The sequence below is a fragment of the Cyprinus carpio genome, chromosome A12 (genome assembly GCF_018340385.1).
Source record: "Cyprinus carpio isolate SPL01 chromosome A12, ASM1834038v1, whole genome shotgun sequence".
Classification (NCBI taxonomy): domain Eukaryota; kingdom Metazoa; phylum Chordata; class Actinopteri; order Cypriniformes; family Cyprinidae; genus Cyprinus; species Cyprinus carpio.
Genome location: NC_056583.1, coordinates 7528432 through 7549232, shown reverse-complemented (window position 1 = coordinate 7549232; position 20801 = coordinate 7528432). Strand labels below are relative to the sequence as shown.

The 20801-nt window shown below is 36.6% G+C and overlaps 1 protein-coding gene across 3 annotated transcripts in view; it reads right to left on the bottom strand.

Moving 5' to 3' along the window:
- The window catches only part of LOC109110240 (glutamate receptor ionotropic, delta-1-like), a 443260-nt gene that overhangs the window by 2729 nt on the left and 419730 nt on the right, over positions 1 to 20801 (bottom strand). The window contains exons 13-16 of one of the 3 annotated variants that reach the window (XM_042767361.1): positions 9910 to 10105; positions 7314 to 7480; positions 3194 to 3434; positions 1618 to 1755 (exon numbers count right to left, since the gene is read on the bottom strand). In XM_042767361.1, the coding sequence (XP_042623295.1) occupies positions 1618 to 1755; positions 3194 to 3434; positions 7314 to 7480; positions 9910 to 10105 (742 nt within the window). Of the gene's footprint in view, positions 1 to 1617; positions 1756 to 3100; positions 3435 to 7313; positions 7481 to 9909; positions 10106 to 20801 lie in introns of all 3 variants that reach the window. The other 2 variants (XM_042767362.1, XM_042767363.1) reach the window with 2 other exon arrangements.

Genomic DNA, 20801 nt, shown 5'->3' with positions numbered 1-20801 from the left:
CAAACTTTTACACAAAATGATTTGTTAAGGTCTCACAACATATGTAGATTAATGAAGCTTTGTAACATCAAATCCAAAGACATATTAGACAGTAATAAATCTTTTGGGAGGAATAGGGCAGGAGTTAAGGCTGGAATTGCAAAGCAATTGCACTGGTTAAATTAGTCTGTCATGTTAGGTTGAAGCAGACTTGTCTTTACAAATATTTCCAAGGGGATACATGCTTTCCCACATTTCCCACAATCTCATTGCACTTCAGTAATCCTATTTGTCTTAACTAATGAAGCGAGTTGGGTGAAATTTTATGGTATAATGACGTAAGAATGAATATATATAGTTATTTCAGACTTATTACAGACTCTTTAGGGATGCAATTATTTTTTTTCTTTCAGATCCAATTAGTGTTTTTGGATGTGCTGAAATATGCGTGACTGGGAATTATCTAACTGTCTAACCAGATGCAATGACTTCCGAACTAAATATGTACACAAAATGAGTTACCAACACTTTTTGTTATTGATTTTTTTTTCTTCTTCCCTAAACTACTGGTACTACTGCATAATGAATGAAGCCAGAAATGACCAATTTACTCCAAAATTCTCTGAGGTCACTCGTCCTATTAAACAGTGTATATATTCATTGTTTAATCATTCCACAATAGTCAATAAACAGATGGTAAACTGTGACTTGTAAACTGCATCCATAGGTCACAGAAAGTAAAAATGCAGGTTCAGAGACCTAGCATGTAATTTATTATTGCAAAAAAAGTGAACCGGTGGTAAAGATAACCCTAACTTAGCTTTAATGTCAATCATCAATGATGATGAACAGGTTAATTTTTTAAACTAAAACCTGAGCTTTCCAATCTTAAGGAAATAAGGAGAGTGCATTCTAGTTTTGCTTCAGGCCATGCAATAATTTTCAGCTAACTTTCTTACTATAGCGGGTCTTGTTAAAACCCCCATGGTTCTAAAGTGTAAATGTGAGTTTAATTTTCATTTGTTATATTGTGATTTTCTTGGATGTTACACAAGAGGAGGAATAATATCTGAAATCCAGGGCATCTGCTGCCCTACCAATGCTATTTGCAGTGCTATTTTATTAACACTAGTGGAATCTTGTTTGCTAGTGCACCACTAAACAATCACTTGGCTGAATTTGTTTCTCATGATCTTAAAACCCTTTTGAGCTAAATGCTTTGCTTTTGTTGCTTGACATGTTTTGTAGACAAATATAAATTGGGTCAAATGAATTTCTTTTCAAAAGTAAAAGTCTAACTAAAATGTTTTAAATTAACAAGTTGGAGCAGATATTGAAGGGAAAGCATCCAACAAGTATCAGCTAACACAGGAACTCCTTCAGTGCTGTTTAAAATTGGCATTTGTGCTAATTGTGCACAAATTGTGCGCGAAAAAATAAATAAAATAAAAAATAAAAATCTAAGCAGGAAAAGAAGAGGCGTCATTCTAAACCCAGCACAACTTGGAAGGTGAATCAGCTAAATGAGGCAACTAAAACCCAAAATAAATAAATAAATCTTTAATGTTAGGTGGCTTCTACATCTGGTCCAGTTAATTCCCAGCCAATCAAAGAAGAGGCCTACAATTCTATTCTGACCTGTGTCAATAGCTTCTGCTTCATCCCAGTTCTTTCTCTGTCTGTCCAAATGTCCTTGCTCCCCTCCGATGAAGCAGTAGCAATATCATTATATGTGAATGGACCAGAAACCCTTGTCAGTCTGTAATCCTTAGTATCCTGCATGAGATCATAAACAAATGAAGAATAAATGTAAAATAGAAAATACTGAGATTTAAAAAAATAAATAAAAAAAATTCCATAAAACTTGTCCACATTGATGTCACCAAGGATGCAACAGGATGTCACACAGTAAATTACTAGGGATTATTGACTGTTTGGGGTTTGAGTTATGTTTTTGGCTCTATTTTTAGAATAACTGAGCAGACAGACTCATGCAAGCACCAAATTTGCGCACACTTTAGTTTACGGATCCACATCAACCTTGTTCTAGTCTATTAAATGCAATTTCATTGGCAGTGGATGAGGCCTTAGAAAGGCTTATAAAAGAGGTTATAAAGTGAAGCAATTATTCAGATATTAATAAGTAGGTCATTTGAAGAAAACGGTAAAGTTAGACGCTTAATTGCATTATGAAGGCACAGTTATGGGTATAAATTGTTGTTTAAAACACTAAATGGAAGAAAGAACAAATTAAAAGTGAAGAGAGGACCATTACAAGGTTGCTGGGGAATTTTCTGGTGTAGAATCATTTGGAATCATTTGTAATATTTGCCACTGCAAGGTGCTCTGAAACAACTCTGTATTTATGTTTGTTTGTTTTTTTTTTTTAGCTGGAAATTCAGGTAATCATTTGGATGTTCAAATCATTTAATATAAAAAGAGTTATATGATTTAGCCTCTGCAGATAACTCTGGAATACAAAAGTGCATACTATTCTTACTTAGGATTCAAAGAAAAATCAAACTGGTGGAATATAGTAACTGTTTCGAAACCTTGTCTGCCTAGGTACACTTCAAGGCATAATAGTCATGTCACAATGCAAAAACTGATCCAAAAGGTAAGATAAGATACCTTATTTTGGACAAAGTCTAAAGCATTACTGCATTTCTAGAATGCAGTGCAATGAGCTCAATAAAAAAAAAAAAAAAAAGTTTTTTTTTTTTTTTTTTTTATAGTATCACATTTTAACTTACCAAAATGCTAATTGCAGTATTGGAATTGGTGACACGTGGCTCAATGAGCAGAACTATAAGAGTTGCTGTCTGCATAGTGTGTTTTACATCAATCACTGCTGGATGCTACCTTGAAAGGCAGTTGCCTATGCAGACAGTACACGGCAACTCACTAGGATTTGAAGCAGAGCTTTTATGTTCTGAAATAGTCATAACTCCACATTCACAACTTATCAGTAATTGTTACATTCTAGACTGTAAAGCCTGCTTCATTAAGGGCACTGTGCACACACCAAGCATAAATAAAATCTGTTTTTTTTTAAATAGGTGGGGGGACCAATTTTGATTTCATTAGGGCACACCTATAACTGTGTGTACTGGAGCTCAACTAAATCGGGGCTCGCGTCTGCTGCGGGATCCTTAAAGTAGAGTGTGGCAGTGTCCTCTCCCTGCTCTGTCTTCCTCGCCCTGAGCTCGGTCACCTCTTTGGGCTGCTCTTGCCGACAGCGATTGCTGTTCCACCACATTTCCAGGGCAGCCACCAGACAGGCCAAAAGGAGCCCTGCTGCTAGGATGCAGAAGACGCCGGCGAAGCTATGCAGCTTGAGCGAGCGACCATCTGGTTGGGCATTACTGTGGCTGTTGAGGTCACAGCGACCAGTCCGAGGCCACCACTTCTGTTTCAAGACATCCAGGTCTCCTTTCTCCTGCAACTCCAGAATCCTGTGAAGGATGACAATGGAATGTACTTATTTTATGTGAGGTTTTTCTTATGGTTGGTTGCTTCCTTTCCTCTCAAATTTTATGAATGTGTGGTGGTCATGTAAATGTAAGTGACAAAAAAAAGAAAAAAAATTTTCTTCCTTTTCTTCTCATTTGCTCTATGGAAGCAATAATATTCATTGTATCATCGATTGATTGCTTTTCCCTTAAGAGCGTTCACCTGTTTGGGGAGGGTGCACGCTGCTCAGACAATATAGGCCCTGGCAGTGAGAAAGCAGCTCCTGTGTTCATTTTATACACATTTATATCTCCCCTTATCAGGTATGTAATTCACATGGTGTGAATGGGAAAAATTATGGAGTATGTCAGTTATTGAGTAGTTGTCTTTATTTGAATAGCTGAAGAAATTACGTTTTGTAAGAGTTGATACCAAGTTCGCTGTTTATTCTAATTGTGCTAGTCATCACTTGCTAGTAATGGAGAAAACGTGGTCATACAATTACTGCATATATTGCAGGAAAGATGAATGTAATGTATATATTTTTTTGAGAATTAAGTGTAAATTTGTGTTCTAAAAGTTTATTAAACCGTTTATATACATTCCTGTATTTGAAATATAAATCCCTAGTGAGTCAAGTTAAAAATGTGTATGGGAAAATATACAACAGTTCATTAAATTGAGTTTACACGATGTGAGTGTTAAAATGTACAGTTGAAATTGTGAACATGAAGTGCTGTGAGATCTTAAAAAAAAAAGACATTTAAAATGTGTTAAAAGGTGGCTTAAATACTGAAATACTTGTATAATTCATATATTTAAATTGATGTTGTAAAAAACAGCTTCATTCGTCTCAGTACTGTTAAAAAGAATGTATTCCATGTATATTGAATAACTAAGTTTATTTTAATTGATTTGTTATTGGAGAAACTGGTTAAAACACTTGTTGCACAGACAATACAGACTCTGGCAGTGAGAAAGCAGCTCCGTGTCCTGTGTTCATTTTATACACATTTATATCTCCCCTTATCGGGTGGTAAGGGTGCTACAAATGCAGCCTGTGCATGTTAGCCAATCAGTAAATTTGCAGGTGCCTCTCTATGTTTGTTGACCAATAGCTGATGAGGGAGTGTTTGAAAAACTGTTTGGAAATGGCTGTTATTGGGGGCACCTCTAATTTTGTTGTTCTTGGCAACACCACAAATAACTAACACAATCGTATGGAGAAAACACAACTGGTGGCGAGTTTGTATGAATTTATCCAATGTGAATTGTATGAAAACATATGATTTTTAGAAAAAAAAGCAAGCATGAAGGTCTACCCCTAACTGGACCCGCAAACATAACCATCAATGGGTCATTAGCAGTTTGTATAAAAACATACAAACAAGATAATTCAAAATAGCCACCAATTTGGCAAAACATAAAACAGTTATGAATTGCCATAAGATTGTGCTGGGCCAACTGGCAACCACCTAGCAACTTCTTAGCGACTATCCATAACACCATTAGGAGTGCAAGGCAATGCCCTATAGCAAAGTTTTGCACAAGCAAACACCACACACATTTTCTAGATGCACAGATGCACAAAGGTAACTCAAAATAGCTTAATGCCACACCTTGAGCAGATTAAATGTTTATACATTTTACTCTTTTGCTGGTACAAACAAAAATCGTCATCATGTGACACACAGCAGCCACAACAGCACTTATGTTTTATTTATTTTTTCCTTTTTATTCGAAACATCCCCAAATGCATTAACTATATCATGAAATATCTTGACTCTCACCTTTATAGATTATGTTGATCTATAGTGGGCGATGGTCAAAGTAACCTATAATGTAATCTATTATCTATGCATAAAAACCTGTCTGTTTATATTGTCTGAGTTTATATTTTAATGTGAATTTAACATTGAAAGTTAATGTGAATAAAAACATTGCAAGTTAGGCTACTAATCATTCATTGTACAGAAAGAGAGCAAAGAACATGTACATACACTGAGTCTAGTTTAAGCACTCTCAAAAATTCCCATTAAAATCACTGAAGCTGTTTACACTATGAAATTAATACCTTACAGATTCTTACACACATTTGCACTTTGTTGTTTCTGACGAGAGAATTCGCCAGAAAGAGGTATTCAGTCAGCGAGTGAATGAAGAAAACACCAGCATTTTAGCAATGACTCATCTGAACACCTCTGATTGGTCACTGCATTTATAAACTTAACAGAATCGTGTGTGATTGATTGGTTAATAAGCAGTGCTGTATAAACGCATCTGTATCTGGATCAGTGCCAGTGAGTGAATGCAGATGTGAATTTAGCAGCTGATGATATGCCACACTGAAGGTTATATAGAAAATATTCTTCTTCTATTTTTTGTCTTTTGGAAGCTGCATTCAAAATCCACTTGGCTCAAAAATCTAAGGGGGCACGTGCCCCCTCAATTTGAATGGGCATGACGCCTCTGCCTGGAAGCCTACTCCCAGCTGCCTCAGAATGCATTTCCGCCAACCACCCTAGGCCTTTTTTTTTTTTTTTTTGGAGATTTTTGCCATTCTTTTATAAGATGATAAGAGTGTAAATAGTAAAGTAGAAGTGAGAGAGGGGAAATTAGATCAGGGCCAATATCACAATATTGTAAGCTCACCTTGAGGTAAAACAAACTAACAAACAAATAAATTACTCTTTATAATTATTAATTATAATTATAAATAAAATTCTATATAAATTGTAACTATAAAGTGTTTCTTAACATAAAAGGTTTTATGCAACTGGCAGCAGAACTTGAATCTTGGTCCCCATGAGTCAACAGGTCAGCCTTCCAATACACTTGTCATGCAGATTTTATTTATTTATTTATTTATTTATTTTTTACTGTTGGGTGTCACATGTTCCCAATTTTGTCTTGTGTTTGGACCTTAGTTTCTTGTGCCAGTTTGTAGTCTTTTGTAGTTTCATTTCTGTTTTGTTGCCCTTTATTGTGGTACATTATGGGATTGAATGAGTGCACTCGATAATATCCACAATGGTTTTGGACCACTACAAATGGCTGTCCCCTTAAATAATTACCTTTTAATTACCGAGGACACAGCCTCGGTTTCCCTGTGTTTCATGGTCAGCTGTTGTGTAACACTAGACAAGAACTACGACATAAAAGTCCAAACACAAGAGAAAACCAGGAACATTTGACACTGGGTATTGCTGGTGGTTGGGTCATGCTAATATATTCTAGATAGATCAATACAGAGTGAGTGAGAAGGCAACCAAAGATCTTTACCCAGCTTAACAAAATCCAAAGGCAATGCAATTTAACAATTTTAATTGGTTACAAGTGATTATGTGGAGCTTTAGACAGTCTGTTGGCATCTGTTACATTCACAAAGGGATCAATTTGTAATGCACGTCAAACTAAACCCAAGAAACAACTGGTAATGTCAAATCAAGGCTTTGTGTGCAATAAGACTGGCTTTGAATTGTGGGAGATTCAAGGTGCCTGTGATATTGCTATAAGTTATTTATGTGGTTACTGGAGCAGGTTAATGAAATACATTTGAAACATATGTCTGCAGAATCTTGAAATGTAATTGCATGTTATACTATCTCTTGAAAACATTCACAAAACAACAGAATATATTATATAATTCTATAAGAAATGTGTGGAACTGTACAAAATATTTTGCTTCATTCACTTTTTGTAGGACACATGGGCTTTTGCAATAGTTATAGAACTCTTCATCATACAACTCATCAATTTCCCCAAAGCACGGTCAACTTAAAATAATTATGACAATAGCTTTTGCCTGAACAACAGTTAGTCCATCTGCATGTTATTTTTAAGAGGTGAAACTTTTTAATTGGAAGACAGGCAATACGCACTTTTGGGAGATGAGGTCTCGGTAAGGACTCCCATGCTGCATTGCGATTCCGTAGCCTTTGCTGCTCATGCTGTTGCCAGCTACAGTGATGGTGCAGTCGTCATCTGTCAATGCTGCATACTCTACCACGGCCATGTCCCACAAAAATGCATAAGGTCCTTTTTTGGCCTGCAAAAAAACAAAACAAAAAACAAATTCCAGCATCATTCTTAAGGTTGATTTAAAGAGAGCTTTCTGACCAACATGATTAAATAATCATCTTTTAAGGTGTGTTGGAATTGCAGTATGAAGGCCCATTGAAACCGTAAACTAGAACTATATTAGTGTTAACTGTTCATTACAAGTGTGTGTTGCAGTTCCCTATCGATACTTCATTCATACTGCATCTGTTAAAGAGCCTTTAGGGAAAACTCCTTTTTCTCAGAATACTAAAGCCTTTTTCAATCATGCAGTATAAATGCACGGCCATTGGTTTGTGCATTGTATTAAAAACGAACCAATGGCTCAGCAGAAGAGCTGCATGAGTCTATGGCGTCACAGCCCTCCAGAACCTGCAAATATGGGCGGGGCATCTGGCTATTTAAGCGTGCACTTTGCCATAGGATCCTCATATTTCTTCTCCTTCAGCGATGACTCTGATCTTTGCACTAGAAGACTCGAAGCGTTCGCTGTGAACAAGCCTCGAAGCGGATCAAGACCCCTCTCTGCTTGGCTGACTTCGCCGCTCTTCAGCTGCCTTTCATTGCTGCAGCATATAAGAGCAAATTTTTAAGAGCAAACTTCTGGCATTGTTGTAAATGCTGCGCCTCAACTAATTCCCATCAATGTATCAAATGCCTTGCAGCTACTGTCACTCGTGCAGGACTCCCCTGCATGCCACTGATGGTCATGGTGAGTGTGTTTCATGTTTGGGCACTGCCCACGCTGAAGCTGCACTTACCGAGAAGAAATGTCCTCATTGTGAGGATATGAGTCTCTCTTCTCTGCGCTCGCAGATAGCTTTCTTTTCAGAAAGCGACTCTGCCCCCTCCAACCCACCAACCTACTACCAAAAACAAACCTACAAAGAAAAATCAGAGCTTCAAAAAAGATCTTTGGCAAGACAGAACCTCAGAAGACAACTTTCACTGCCCAATTTACTTTTCAAAGAACAAGTGTGCGTTGGCCCACAACTGGCCCAACCTCTTCCTTTATGCCTTTTCCCGATCGCCCTGATCCCACAGGTAATCAGTCAAATACAAGGAGTGGAAACACAAGTTTCTGTTGATGGCCCCACTCTGGAGGACCCAACACTGATTCGCAGCTGCTGCTAGCAGCCCAATGGCCCATTCCCCTGACACGAGACCTCCTCTCTCAGGCGAACAGAAAGATATGGCACCCCAGTCCGAGCTGTGGACTCTGAACTTCTGGCCTGTCGATGGGAACCTACGGACCTCCCCAAGAGCGTTAATCAGAATCAGAATCAGAATCAGAAAGAGCCTTATTTTGCCAAGTATGCTTGCGCATACAAGGAATTTGTTTTAGTGACATAAGTTTCCAGTACACAGAGACAACAACACACAGACAAAAAAAAAAAAAAAAAAAAAAATATTGCAAAATAAATTGAAAAATAAATAATTTATATGAACAGTTGTGCAATAGATGGTAATGGAATAGAATGGGGAACATTTAACTGTTCATGAGGTAGATTGCCTGGGGGAAGAAACTGTTCTTGTGCCTGGCTGCCCTGGTATTTGCTGCTCTGAAGCACCGACCAGATGGCAAAAGTTAAAAAAGGGGGTAACTTGGATGTGAGGGATCCAGAGTGATTTTCTGAGCCCTTTTCCTCAGTCTGAATGTATACAGTTCTTGAAGGGTGGGCAGGGGAGCACCAATAATCCTTTTAGCAGTCCAAAGCGTTCTCTGTAGTCTTCTGATGTCTGATTTTATAGACATATAGATTTAAAGTTTCTTACATTTTTTTTCTTTGACCTTTTCAAAGTTGTTTTCTTTGATTTTCTCAAGAATTGACACTGAATGTCCATTGTTCATTTCAAATGGGTACATGTTTTGATAGAAAAGCCTCTTGTATTGACAGTGCTATAAGTTATGATAGTAAATGGTAAATACTTTCCCTGCAGTCTAGAAAAGTTTATAGTTATGCAAACTGGGATGCACCTATTGAAACATATTGTTAGATGCTTTTGGATAAGTTCATTCTCTGATGACTCAATGTCCAGAGCTCAGAATATTCTAGCCATCACCATTATTACTGAGAAGTCAGGAATTTGAGGAAAAGATACGTCACATTCACCTGCTGTATGCTAAATATTTGATTATAGCAACTAATTTCATTGTTCTCCTGAGCTAGAGAAACTTTTCTGACTCGGAATTTCAGGGGGATGCCCAAACAATTACACCAATTGTAATAGACTAAATTTGGAAGCAAATAACAGATTAGTAAAGAACGAAGGATTATCCCAAAAGATTTTGCCAAAAAAAAAAAAAAAAAAAAAAAAAAAAAAAATGGATTACACCAAAAACACAGTCCTCAAAATGTCTTTGTGTTTTCATAAATCTCTGAAATCACATAACAAATAGGTGAGCAATGATCATACCTTGCGTATGCCTTCAGAAGGGCTAGAAACTGAGTAGTCCTGTCCATTGTTTTTGCTGATTGTCCTCCACAGCTCTGTATACGTGCTGTCCTGCTCCAGCGGGTTTGTACCTTTGGCTCTGAAGTAATCATACACTGCTGAGTCCCTTACGGTGCCGTAGGCATAGTCCATCTGTCTTGCAAGATCCTGAAACGTTCTGTTGAATAGATAGAAAAAAAAAAAAAAAAAAACATTTTAAAAAGATAAGGTATAAAGTTTAATAATCATGGTTAGTGTTTATTCCAATCTCTCAGCTTACATATGAGCAATAGATGTAATTGACTAAGATAGACTGAGAGACACTTGAAATGTGCATGGGTTGTTTACAGTTTAAATGTTCTCTCTCTCACATGAATTCTTATGTTTGGTGACATAGCCTCATTTCATGCACACCTCCATTTATTTGTGATACTGTAATGTTTTTCAAGAAATTAAAGAAATAAAAAAATCTTAAAAACTATTTTTTTTTTCTTTGAATTTCATTAATTCTTATAAAAAAGTGGAATAGCACATCATAGTAGTGAAAGTATAAATCCTTTAGTTTAAATGTGCTCACGTGAACAGGCTTTTGTATTATTTTTATGTTTGTTTGAGAATAGAAATGGCTTTCTTTTCCTCTCCCGAATTTCTTCAGAACTTGTAACATTCTAAATCAACATTTAGATGCAATGCATACTTGCATCTGAATTTATGGTATGCATTCTAAAGAGATAGTTCACCCAAAATGAGTTGCTTTCTTATGTTGAATATAAAAGTAGATATTTTGAAGATTGCTGGTAATCAAACAGTTGGTGGTTGCCATTGACTTTCATAGTAGGAAAAAATATTATGGAAGTCATTGGCAACCACCAACTGTTTGATTAACAGCAATCTTCAAAATATCTTCTTTTTTGTTCAACATGAGAAAGCAACTCATACAGAGTAAATAATGACAGAATTTTCATTTATGGGTGAACTATCCCTTAAGATAACATTTAATGTATTTAAATCCTGTCAATAAACATCAGAGTACCACCCTCTGGCTGAATAAAGCAAGGACAATAGACCACTGCCAAAAATATTTGTGCATTTGTTGAGCAATTACAATACAAAACTTACAAGAGATACACCACAAGCTGCGCTGTAAAAAATAATAATAATTAAAATAAATAAATAAATACAAATAAAATAAAATAAAATAAAATAAATGGAGGAAGTACACTTCTTTTTTTTCATAAGAATGTTTCTAAATAAAAACCATGGGTCCCAACCCTAGTTACAATGTTTGACTGTACACTAATTGTCATTGGGTTTACTGCTGTAGCTTAACACTCTGCTCCATAAAGTTTAATGTATTGGGAATAATTAAAAAAAATCCCATCATTATAACTCATGCTTATTTGAAAGTCTATCACTACTACACTTAATGCTGTCCATCTGCAGACGTTGTTTGTTTACAAACGAATAGTGAAGAAAAAAAACTGTAGGCAATTAAGGTTTTTACTTTGTTGTTTTCAAGCAAAGTGTGCTCCACTGCAGCAAAAGAAACAGGATCTGTAACTAGTATAATTAGTATAGTATAACAGTTATTTTATTTATTTTTCTTCAATATACAGCGCCTGACAGCAACTGGCCACTATGTGGCATTTTTTGTCTGACATTTGCATTTGTAAGTTAAGCCTTTTTGAACTTTTGGATGCATCTCGACCACTCTCAATGCTGTCTCTCATCCGCTGTCAATCCCACAAATTGTTCTGTATTTGTACCTGTTCTATGTGTGGGTGTAATGTTTCAAATATGTCATTGCTGAGGCCTTCAAGCAGGTCTTGAGAACGATGGGCAGTATTTCATATGCATGTATTCAAAAATATATATTTGAAATACAAAATACTATTTTGTACTATGTATTTTACAGTCTTTAGCTAATTACAATTTAAGTTTGGTATTTGTGCAAGTTAGCTTGTTTATTAGGCTGCTGATTTCCCATATCACCTACTGTAGTTCAGGCATGTCCCCAAATCCCAACTTTTATGTACACAAAATGCAGATGTCAGACAGAATGGCTCCATCAACATTACTGTGAATTTGTGCCAATCTGTGGTCTTGAGTTATGCAGTCTAAGTAAGCTGTGCGAGAGATGGTCTGCATTACCATGGTTTCAGAAAATTTATTTAACAGGAAAAAGATGGCTCATTTCACTAATTGCCCCATGAGGAGATGAGGATTGGGGATGGAAGAATCTTACACTTGAGCAAGGATCACAGGAGCATCCTACAATATGTGGAAGTTATAATCAGGTTTGGGGAATAACAAAAGACATGTAATGCCATTACGTATCTGAAATACAAATATGAGTAACTGTATTCCGTTACAGTTAAATCTTAAATGAGCGGTAATCAAATTACAATTATTTCCAAAAAGTATTTTAGATTTTTTATATTTAAATTTTAATGCCATTTATTTTATTTAATATTAATGTTAAAATCAGAATTAAGCCTAATAGTGATTCTTCAATGAATGGCCAATTTTATATTACTGGAGGAAGTAAGTAGACCATAGGCACTGTACCATGAGGTCCTATTCATTATGAAACTGTTTCTTGAAGGCAAGAACTGCATTGAGGCCCAAACTTAAAATCCATAGTCTACCACTGTTAGAATTTTTTTATAAAACATAAAAGTGAAATCATTGGCGCAACGGACTCAACCTAAAGGTGTCTGAATTTATCATGTTAATGGTGCCACAGTATTCATCCAGAATTCAGCCAGCATACATCAACAGGACAGGGACCTAACTTGGCAAGATCTAACTTTAAAATCCAAAAACAACTCTGTAAGTTATGTGAGATGTTGGGCCATCTGTACTGCTAATGGAGCTGTCAGGCCCAGCGGATGAAACATAAGCCAGAAAAAGGAAACGTTTCACTCTTTAATGCCAGTTTGCTTGTTGGTCTACTGTGAGTAAATGTTTTCCTGATTTAGAGTTGGCATACAACAACTAGGTATGCTCATTTCATTGTCATATTATTATTATTATGATTATTATTATTATTATTATTATTATTATTGTACATGGATTTCTATGATACATGATTCTTTAAAATGGAGTGTTTACTATTGTCCTTTTGCACTGACACACTATTTTTTTTTCTATTTTGATACTGTAAAGCTGCTTTGATACAATCTGTATTGTTAAAAGCGCTATATAAATAAAGGTGACTTGACTTGACTTGACTATGAAGAGACTGTCAGTCAATGTATTGTTTCCTTTTAAATCGGTTCATTTACATTAACTGTCTGAACCAATTTAATCAGACTTTCCAACATTCCCAAAACGTTCAAGCAAAATCAAAATATTATTTATTATGAAGACCATATTTAATAAATATGTTTTCTTTAAACATAAGCCAAAATGATACTTAACTTAGGTCAACAATTTTGGATTTTATTTTCACAACTTCTCACTATTAGGCTAAATTAGCTATAATATGAAAACTAAAAACATTTTGTTTAATGTTAAACTAATAATTTTAGTGTAATTTACTTGCTATAAAGACAACCTTGATATACCTTTGTTCATTGTGATATCTTTTTAAGATATGCATAATATTTTCTGTCAGCTAGGCAGTAGGTGTTCTGCATATCAATCCTTTGGTTGCCCTGGACAATGTTGCACATATTATTCATTCCTTTGCAGATCAAATTCTGACTTGTGCCGACGGTGCACAAAAGGTAAGCTGACCGACATTCAACTACGGCCCGACCTGGCAGACCACTGGCTTGGTGTGTCAGGGTATTAAAAATGACTAATATATGAAAAAAAAAAAAAAAAAAAAAAAAAATATATATATATATATCTATATATATATATATATATATATATATATATATATATATATATATATATATATATATATATATATATATATATATATGAAGAGTTCAAATGCAAAACTCTCTAAAAACTATCTGAGTTTTTACAAAGTTAGCATTTTTATCAAGCTCCTGTGTTTGAGTTGTTTCACTATAATGGCAAAAAGAAGAAACTATTCTTTGACATTAAAATGAATTTACTGAACATGAACACAGTAGCCAGATAAAGATGCAATTTTTAAAGGAATTTTTCAGATGGCTTTTAGCGTCAGACTCTGTCCCGTGTTTTGTGTATGTTTTGCTTTGTGATCTAGTTTCTGTTCCCCACATATTGTGTTAAAGCGATAGTTCACCCAAAAATGAAAATTTGATGTTTAATAGTGATTAGTGATTCACAAGAGTTCTAACAGTTCAGACATTGCGTGAATCAGAGGTAAAAAAACAAAAACAAAAACAATATAAATATGTTCAGTTGCTTGCACAGACCGATTGTTTTGTGTCTTTACACATCAATGTATCTTCAAGAGCCACAGGGTTTAATTTGGATTTTTCTCTCTCATAGATTCTGTGACCATTGCCAAGCACTGTACTGCTCAGAGACTGCAACACCTGAAGCTAAAAATCATAATTTGTGTTCCACTGAAGCAACAAAGTCACCTACATCTTTGGATGCCCTGGGGGTAAGCAGATAAACATCAAATTTTCATTTTTGGGTGAACTATCCCTTTAATTTGTCCCAGGTGTTTCGTATGTTGTTTAATTTAGTCCCAGGTGTTCCTCGTCCTCCCCTCATCTAGTTCTGTGTATATAAAGTATTCCCAGTTCTAGTTTCTTTGTCGGCTGTTATATGTGTCATACCTGCCTACTTCGTGGAGGGTGGAGGGTGCACGATGGTTTGCGGCATGATGTATGTAAAAATACATCGTGTATACACTCACTAAACAAAGAGTGACAGCTTTTTTAGTGGTAATGAGCACTCTTTGCAAGCTTTCTCTTCTATGATCCAATTTAAATGTAGAACTTTGTTTTTCAGCCACACACACGTTGCAAAGTTTCGGGAATGACATCTGCATATTTATGTGGAATTCACTCTCGAAGTAGCAGTGATTGACACAATGATGACCAAAGCAATAGACGGGAGAAAATATGTGAAAATGGGCATTAAGACTAGAGCACCCTCACTAATTTTAGAAGCACCCTCAGTGATTATTTCTGTAACCTGGTTAATACGCTTTTATTGCAAAACTATATACAAAAACAACAAAATACAAATGCACTTAATAAAACAGTTGAATAAATGCATATTTATAAGTTAAGCACTTAACTAAAATAAGTAGGCTATTAATAAAATAAATAACTAGAGAAGGCTGACTATAATCAGCTTGCTTCCATTTAATGAGATAAGCTTACTCCTCATCTGAATTAGAAAAAAGGCGCTTCTAGTCTTCAGTGATGCAAGAACGTTTGAGCATACACGTAAATCTCTGAGCAAAAGCAGAGCCAATTCATAAAAGAACAATGTATATTTAAAAGCACACATCCAGTTTTGTGTGAGTGAAGGAAATCCACTTGCGAGTGGAGATTCGTGCTCGCGCATTACATGGATCACGTAACATTATGCGCTCTTGATATCTGTCAAATATCACGCCATAGAAAGTGCCTAAAATTAAGTATAAAGAGGAGAAGAAAGCGGCCCTAGGCAGCTACATTTACTAAAAACAAGTCTATCGCAAGACATCTGGTGGGCTGGGGGGGTCGGTGCCACCCCCGGCCACCACGTAGACACGCCTCTGGATGTAACCCCTGGCCACCACGTAGACACGCCTCTGGATGCAAGACTCCTGCATCTCCTAGTTCTTTGCTCCTGTGTATTTCATGACAGAACATCTGACCCTGACAAAAGTAAGCAGCGCATTTTCTCCCCTTTTTTTTTTACTGCTCTGGCTCGGGTCCAACTACCATCGCCCTGTGGACCTCCCAGACACCACAGGAATAAATTGGAGGAAAGGTGTCTACCAGTGTCTGGGGAGTGTCCGGTCCCGAACCAGAACCAGCCAGCCACTACACCCAAGACCTCTGCCATCCGTGGCTCACCCAAGCCCACAGGACATTAATATGGCAAGCCCACAGGACATTAATATGGCAAGCCAATGGGTCATTAATATGGCAAGCCAACAGGACAGGTCTCCAGCCCCAGAGCTTGCTCCAGTGTTGGCTCCAGCCCCAGAGCTCGCTCCAGTGTTGGTTGGCTCCAGCCCCAGAGCTCACTCCAGGGTCGGCTACAGCGTCGGCTCCAGCGTCAGAGCTCGCTCCAGTGTTGGTTCCAGCCCCAGAGCTCGCTCAAGTGCCCGTTCCTCCAGAGCACCAACCAGAGCCCGCTCCTCCTGAGTGACCTCTAGAATTCCTAGATTTCTTCAAGAAGTTTTTTTTTTTTTTGGGATGGTATACACCCATGGCTGAGCCAGTAAGGCCATGGAGGATCCGCCATGGCCGCCCGGGTCCCCAGCTCCGCCATGGCACCCTGAAGTGGTACCCCTTCCCGTTGGATGTTATGTGGCGTGAGGCCAAGCCTTCCGGAGGGGGGCGTTATGTCAGACTCTGTCCCATGTTTTGTGTATGTTTTGCTTAGTGACCTTAGTTTCTTTTCCCCACGTGTTGTGTTAATTTGTCCAAGGTGTTTCCTATGTTGTTTAATTTAGTCCCAGGTGTTCCTCGTCTTCCCGTCATTTAGTTCTGTGTATATAAAGTGTTCCCGGTTCTAGTTTCTTCGTCGGCTGTTAAGTGTCATATCTCCCTGTACTCTACGTTATTCCACATTCAAGATTAAAAGATTGTGTGATGCAAGACTCCTGCGTCTCCTAGTTCCTCGCTCCTGTGTATATCATGACATTTAGAGGGTTTTGCATCTGAACTCTTCATATATAAAGTAGATTTTTAAATTTTCAGAGGGAAATGAGAGTAATGTTTGCACAATGCTAGGGGGTATTTGCCAAGATGACATAATGGTAAAATTGGGTAAATGGTCACAGACACAGAGATGTACCTTTAATTTCATTGGTTCCTCTGTCATAGATCATGTTTTCAAGGCAATTTAAAGTTTGAATGTAATATCTAAATAGGTGAGAGTTGTTTACTTTTTAATTAGTTTTCCTAATAACTTGGGTGAACAGAATAATAGGCTAGTCATAGCACAATGAAGGCATTGCCTCTTGTCAAGTGAATTATCTCCATTCATTCTTAATTTCCCCCCACTTGACCCACAGCACAATTTAGAGCAGGGATAAGCAGACTTGGTCCTAGAGGGCCACTGTCCTGTAGAGTTTAGCTCCAATCCTAATCAAACACACCTGAACAAGCTAATCAATGTCTTCGGGATTAATAGAAGGTTATAAGCAGGTGAGTTTTATCAGGGTCGGAGCAAAACTAATTAATATTAATGCAGTAGGGTCAGGTGAGGCATGGGGGATGTTGCCTCCTGCTGTAACTTTAACCACTGGTGTCACTGCTGGACAGTGTCACTCTTCAGAGAAAGAGAGAGAGAGAAAAGTGATTTATAAATTTTGTATTTTGTAATATTTGTTTTTGTACTGTGGATTATTTTCTAATCCCCGAAAAAACCCTTAGAATCCTAGTTACAACACTGGGTAACTGTATGAACCGACAGAGTATGCAGAAGCACAGGGCATGTGCAGAAGCACAGAAGAGCATGTGTATTAATGGCTCTCCCCTAGAATGTCATCTCCAACAAGTAGCACTGGGATTTGTTTCACTGAATTGAATATGTTCATTGAATTAAAATGAACTTGTAACAACACTGCCCAGGTCATTAATATGTTTGTGTGTGATTTCATTTTTGAGTTAACTATCCCTTTAATTGATCCCACCTTTGGTATTGTGAAATGCAAGGCAGAATAATGAGGACAAGTGGGAAAAAAAATCTAGATAACCACTGAAACAGAGATGTCACGGCAAACAGGGTTGGGGTAAAACAATAGTGTGGCCTACGAAGTAAATAAGTAAATAAAGAAAGAGTCATTAATTATTAACAAATTAAAGAGTTTTAATCACACAAATGAACACAGTTTTTTTTCCCCCCAAACCCTAGAGATTATGATTTATATAAAATCGTGCCTATGAAAAACAGGGTGATTATGCTGAACATGTATATGTAACATTTGTCTTTCAACAAAACTAGTGCAAATGAACATGCTGATATGTTTGTCTGGGAGCAGAGGTCTGTTCACACTCTGACGTGACACAGTTTGCTCAACATCAGCATAATCAAATGCAGTCAAACATCAGAGGCACACAGGCTGGGTAAATACTTGTCATCATACCTGAGAGCTAGATAACATTTACAGATGTAAACACAAACTAGCACAACACAGGAAAAGAAGCACACAGAATAGAAACATTCAAGCAACGAATAAGAAAGTCCAATAATAATAATAATAGAAATAATAATAATAATAATAATAATAATAATAATAATTTAGTTATTAATTTTTTACAGTTTCTAACGTTTCTAGTTCATCAAGGTTTCTGAAATCCACTTTTTAAGGTTGATTTATACTTCTGCGTCTGACCTACGCTGTAGCCTACGCATAGACGCACACCCTACGCCGCAACCTACGACGTAGCCCGATGTGCCCCTCACCAAATATCTAACAGTGCGTCAATTCTATGCGGACTGCAAGCAATGTGATTGGTCTGCTAGAACCCCTTCCTCCGTATGTACTTGAGTTTGGTGTGTTGATAATGTGTACTTTCATATATTTGAATGTTACACCTTCTTATATAAAATAAAACAAAGCAAAGAACAAGTGTCTATCATTTATTATACTACATAGCATTATACATCAGTAGTTGTCCTAGACAAACAATGTTGATCTGCCGTGGTAAAAGTCCTTGTGGAGACTGAAAGAATGCCATATCTTCTCCTGTTCCATTGTTGTCTCCTTTTTGTAGTTTTAAATAATGATTTAATGTTTTTATATTTATTTGTCGCCGTCACAGCTATAATGCTTCTCCGACGAGCCGCTTCTCCTTCGGCTTTTGTCATGGTACTGCGGGTAACACAAGCAATATGCCCGTGGACACTGCAGACTAGCGGTTTTTATGTGTACTGCATGTCGACGCGGACAACGACGCAGAAGTTTAAATGAAAAGGCTATGGCATAGGTCCGACGCAGAAGTATAAATCAGCCTTTAGTTGCTCATGAGAAATGCTCATTGTCTTCCTGAACATGTCTTTGTTTTCTGGCAGACTGTTTAGGACTGCCACACACTAGGCTCCTGGAAACATATCAGAAGTCAGTCAATCAGATTTTGGCTTCTGACTTAAGTAAAAGTATTTTCAGTTTTGTGTGCCATATGCATCACTTCAGTAAATAATGAGCACAGCACTGAAAAGGGCAGGGCCACATAAAATTTATAATTATGATGTGGACTCGCCTATTCCCACAGAATTTGTATGATTAACTATATAATTATAGTAATCGCCCTTGGTGGGATTCATGCCCATTCAAACTAAGGGGGGAAAGTGCCCCCTCAGATATTTGAGTCAAATTATGTAAAATGCAAATTCCAAAAGAATAAATATTTTTATGTCCCATGATTATGTTCCATGATCACTGTATGTACAAAATGATTAGTGACCTAAAGTTATCACCTTATGGATAATTTTGAAGCCAGTATATTAAATTTCTGTGAGTTATGGGTGAGGGTCGTTATGGGAATTAGTCCAAAATTTTACAAAACATTAATTTGTCAATCACAACCTAAGAATGTTTGCATTTATTGAGATATTTATTATATATCGATTTGTATTAAGTATATTTTATTTATATTTAATTTATTTATATTTTATGAAAATGACTTCTGCCAACCGTCCGAACTCAAGGAACCTATGTTGCAGAAGTGGCTCATTTCTTTGAAGGGCTAAAAAAATCAAATAAAATAAAAATAAAAGAAATCCCTGAATCACCAAACATGGATATAAGGTGAAATGTAGCCTTGTAGTGTATAAAACTGATAATATAAATGCAATTGTCACATTAAGCTAGAATAAATGAAAGACTGAATCAATGCAGGACTTGTTCTGGAATCATGACAGTAAACATTAATAATGTATGATCTTTCTTCGGATCATAAATAAGAATGAGTTCAAAAAGTATAAAATCGGGGATGAACACACTTTAGTAATTATTATAGTGACAATTAAGTAAAGTTTTATTATAAATAATTATTGTTTATGTGGGGTTGGGTTTTCCCATGAAACACAAAGTGTGTTATTATCAAAAAGTGAATTCTGCAGTTTTCCATATACGAAAATGTAGGGTGATCACTGGAATTCAAATTCAGCTTCAGTTTTGCTTGTTCAGTTTTGCGAGGTCATGCTTGTTCACACATGCACACACACACACACACACACACACACACACACACACACACACACACACTGTAATAGTCTCAACCTCTTTCCATCCATACTAATACATTTATCTCTCTAGTTCACCTCTCTTCACTCTAAATGGGAACATGTCCCAGAAAGCCTACTTACAACTCTCACAGTTCTTGTCATCATGAAATCCTATTCTCAGCTTCAGACAGCATACCTACAAACTTCTAGGATTAAACAGTTGAAATACACTCAAGAGGTTTATTTGAGGAATTTAGTAGTGTTTTAACTGAGCTTTATATTCCGCTTTGTTTGTTTGTTTGTTTTTTCATTTTTTTTTCTTTATGTCTTTAAAATAATTGGTACTTATTACTTTTGGACTGATAGAAATTTTTAAAGTGATCCTATTATGCCTTTTCAATTTTTGAATTTTAGTCAGTGTGTAGTGTGTATGTTTGTGCATAAAAAGATCTACAAAGTTACAAATCTCAAAATCCACTCCAAAGGGAGATATTTTGTTTTTAAAAAAATTCCATTTCAAGAACTACAACGAACAGATCATTTGGACTACAGAATATTTTTCCGGGTTTTTGTGTTGTCAC